This window comes from Poecilia reticulata, unplaced genomic scaffold, assembly GCF_000633615.1.
Source record: "Poecilia reticulata strain Guanapo unplaced genomic scaffold, Guppy_female_1.0+MT scaffold_236, whole genome shotgun sequence".
Lineage (NCBI taxonomy): Eukaryota > Metazoa > Chordata > Actinopteri > Cyprinodontiformes > Poeciliidae > Poecilia > Poecilia reticulata.
Window position 1 is genome coordinate 88095 of NW_007615028.1, and position 2417 is coordinate 90511.

Sequence of the window (2417 nt, forward strand, 5' to 3'; positions counted from 1 at the left end):
GCTAGACATGCTATGCTAGACATGCTAAGCTAGACATGCTAAGCTGGACATGCTAAGCTAGACATGCTAATCTAGACATGCTATGCTAAACATGCTAATCTAGACACGCTATGCTAAACAGGCTAAGCTGGACATGCTATGCTAGACATGCTAAACAAGACATGCTATGCTAGTCATGCTATGCTAAACATACTAAGCTGGACATGCTAAGCTAAGCAGGAAGCTGGCATGTAGCAGAGGGGTCCTCACCCGACAGCAGCTGCACATGACACACCTGAGAGGAGGAGCCAGCCGTACCTGGACCAGCACCTGAGGAAGAGGAGCAGATGAAGGTGAGATCTGATCCCTCGGGGTTAAAGGTTACAGCTGATACTCACCTGCCGGGGGCGTTGAGGAAGCGGAGGTATGAGAAGAACGCCAGCAGGACGAAGAAAATGAGCAACGACTCCAGCAACATGAAGCGTGATTGGACGATCAGAGAGTTCTCTGAAACCATAGAAACGCTCACATCAGGTGGTCCCACAGGCCCTGAACGCACCACGACCCTGCCAAGCCCTCCTTCAGACTCACCCAGCAGCAGCAGCAGGGCGGCTCCCAGGGCCGACAGGTGAGAACACCTGAGCTCCAGAACCAGCAGGTAACCCAGCGGGACGCAGAGCGCCCCACCCAGAGCCGGCAGCAGCCGCAGGCTCCACACGCTCAGGCTGCAGGGATACGCTGAGACGCAAAACCAACGCACCTCATCAACCAGACAGGCTGGACAAAACCAGAGAAGAAGAACGAACCACAGACCTCCGACCTCAGTAGCAGGACATCCATCATTCATCCATTCATCATCCATCCATCATCCATTCATCCATCCATCCAACATCCATCCATCATCCATTCATCCATCCATCATCATCCATCCAACATCCATCCATCATCCATTCATCCATCCATCATCCATYCATCCATCCATCATTCATCCATCCATCATTCATCCATCCATCATTCATCCATTCATCATCCATCATTCATCCATCAGGCCCCCCGAGGGACACGGTCGAACGCCTTCTCCAGGTCCACAAAACACATGTAGACTGGGTGAACTCCCAGAACCCTCCAGGACCTGCTGAGGGTGTAGAGCTGGTCCAGTGCTCCAGAACCAGAACCAGAACCACACTGCTCTTCCTGAATCCGAGGTTCGACTKTCCGACGGACCCTCCTCTCCAGGACCCCTGAATAGACCAGGGAGGCTAAAGAGTGTGACCCCCCTGTAATTGGAGCACACCCTCCTTCTAAAAGGGGGGGTCGCAGCAGGTGCTTCAAATGGCAAGAAAATCAGGCCAATCAGATGGCGGGGGGAGGGGGGGGGGGCTGCCCCTTCCCCGTTCTGTTCCTGGTGTGGACGGGATGTTAACCACAGCGGCTCTATATCCCGTCCACCAACCTTATCTACCTGCAGCAGGGGGTCCAGAGGGTCCTGGACGTGTTTCCATCTCCCTGGTGGCACCAACAACCTTCAGCGGGTCGATGTTCCTCTCAGGCCTCCAACCAGCCGGGTTAGGGTAAAACCAGGGACAGGAGTAAAACACGCAGGGGAACCAGGACCCTGTGACCCCTGACCTACAGGGCTGAGACCAGGTGGACCATGGAGGCCTGGCTGGTCGGCTCTTTTAAAGGTGACCAGCCAGGAAGCCAGTCGGTGCAGCGCTGAGCATTGATCTGTAATCAATGTGGCGACTAAACGTCCCTGAGAAAGAGAAGCTCCACAGCGTCCAGTTTATTTATCCTCCATCTTTTTTATCTGTCAGTTTTTACCAACTGAATCTGTTTCTGTAATTATCAGGTTTGTTTCCACCAGATAGTCGGGGTCAGTTTGTCCCTCTGACGGCCAAACCTGGTAGCAGCTCGTCTGAAGTGATGTCTGGGTTTGACCTCTGCCTGCTCAGGGTCAGGGTTTGACCTCTGACCCATAGTCATGGTGACGCACCATGAAGCTATTTTAGCTTCACACTGAGCCAGCAGAGCCTCTCTGTCACTCCCACTTGTCTTTAGTTCATTTCCCAACTAAACATGTTTCTTTACCAGGTCAGACAAACTCCATCTTCTTTCATATCACATCTGATTTAACCGCCTAACTGAACACAAGCTTCTTTTCTACAAACCGATTTACAGTCACTGGTCAACAACACGGGAGCTAGAGCTCTGATTGGCCAACATCTTTGTGATCTAGTTTGGTTGAGGCGGATCGTTTGGCCCCCAGACGGAGATCCTGACGCCCTGAACACGTCTGACTGCATTCACATATACATGCACACACATGTTAAATGGCCCCCCAGAGGTAGTCCTGGCCCCCCCAACTTTAAAGGTCTAGCTCCGCCACTGGTCACTATATATATATATATCTATATATCTATATATCTATATATCTA

At 52.0% G+C, this 2417-nt stretch overlaps 1 protein-coding gene across 1 annotated transcript in view; it reads right to left on the reverse strand.

Annotated features, from left to right (window-relative positions):
- pomt1 (protein-O-mannosyltransferase 1) overlaps positions 1 to 2417 on the reverse strand; it is a 14262-nt gene that overhangs the window by 9801 nt on the left and 2044 nt on the right. Inside the window, exons 5-7 of the mRNA XM_017303276.1 lie at positions 571 to 717; positions 378 to 486; positions 250 to 309 (exon numbers count right to left, since the gene is read on the reverse strand). Of these exons, the coding sequence (XP_017158765.1) occupies positions 250 to 309; positions 378 to 486; positions 571 to 717 (316 nt within the window). The remainder of the gene's footprint in view (positions 1 to 249; positions 310 to 377; positions 487 to 570; positions 718 to 2417) is intronic.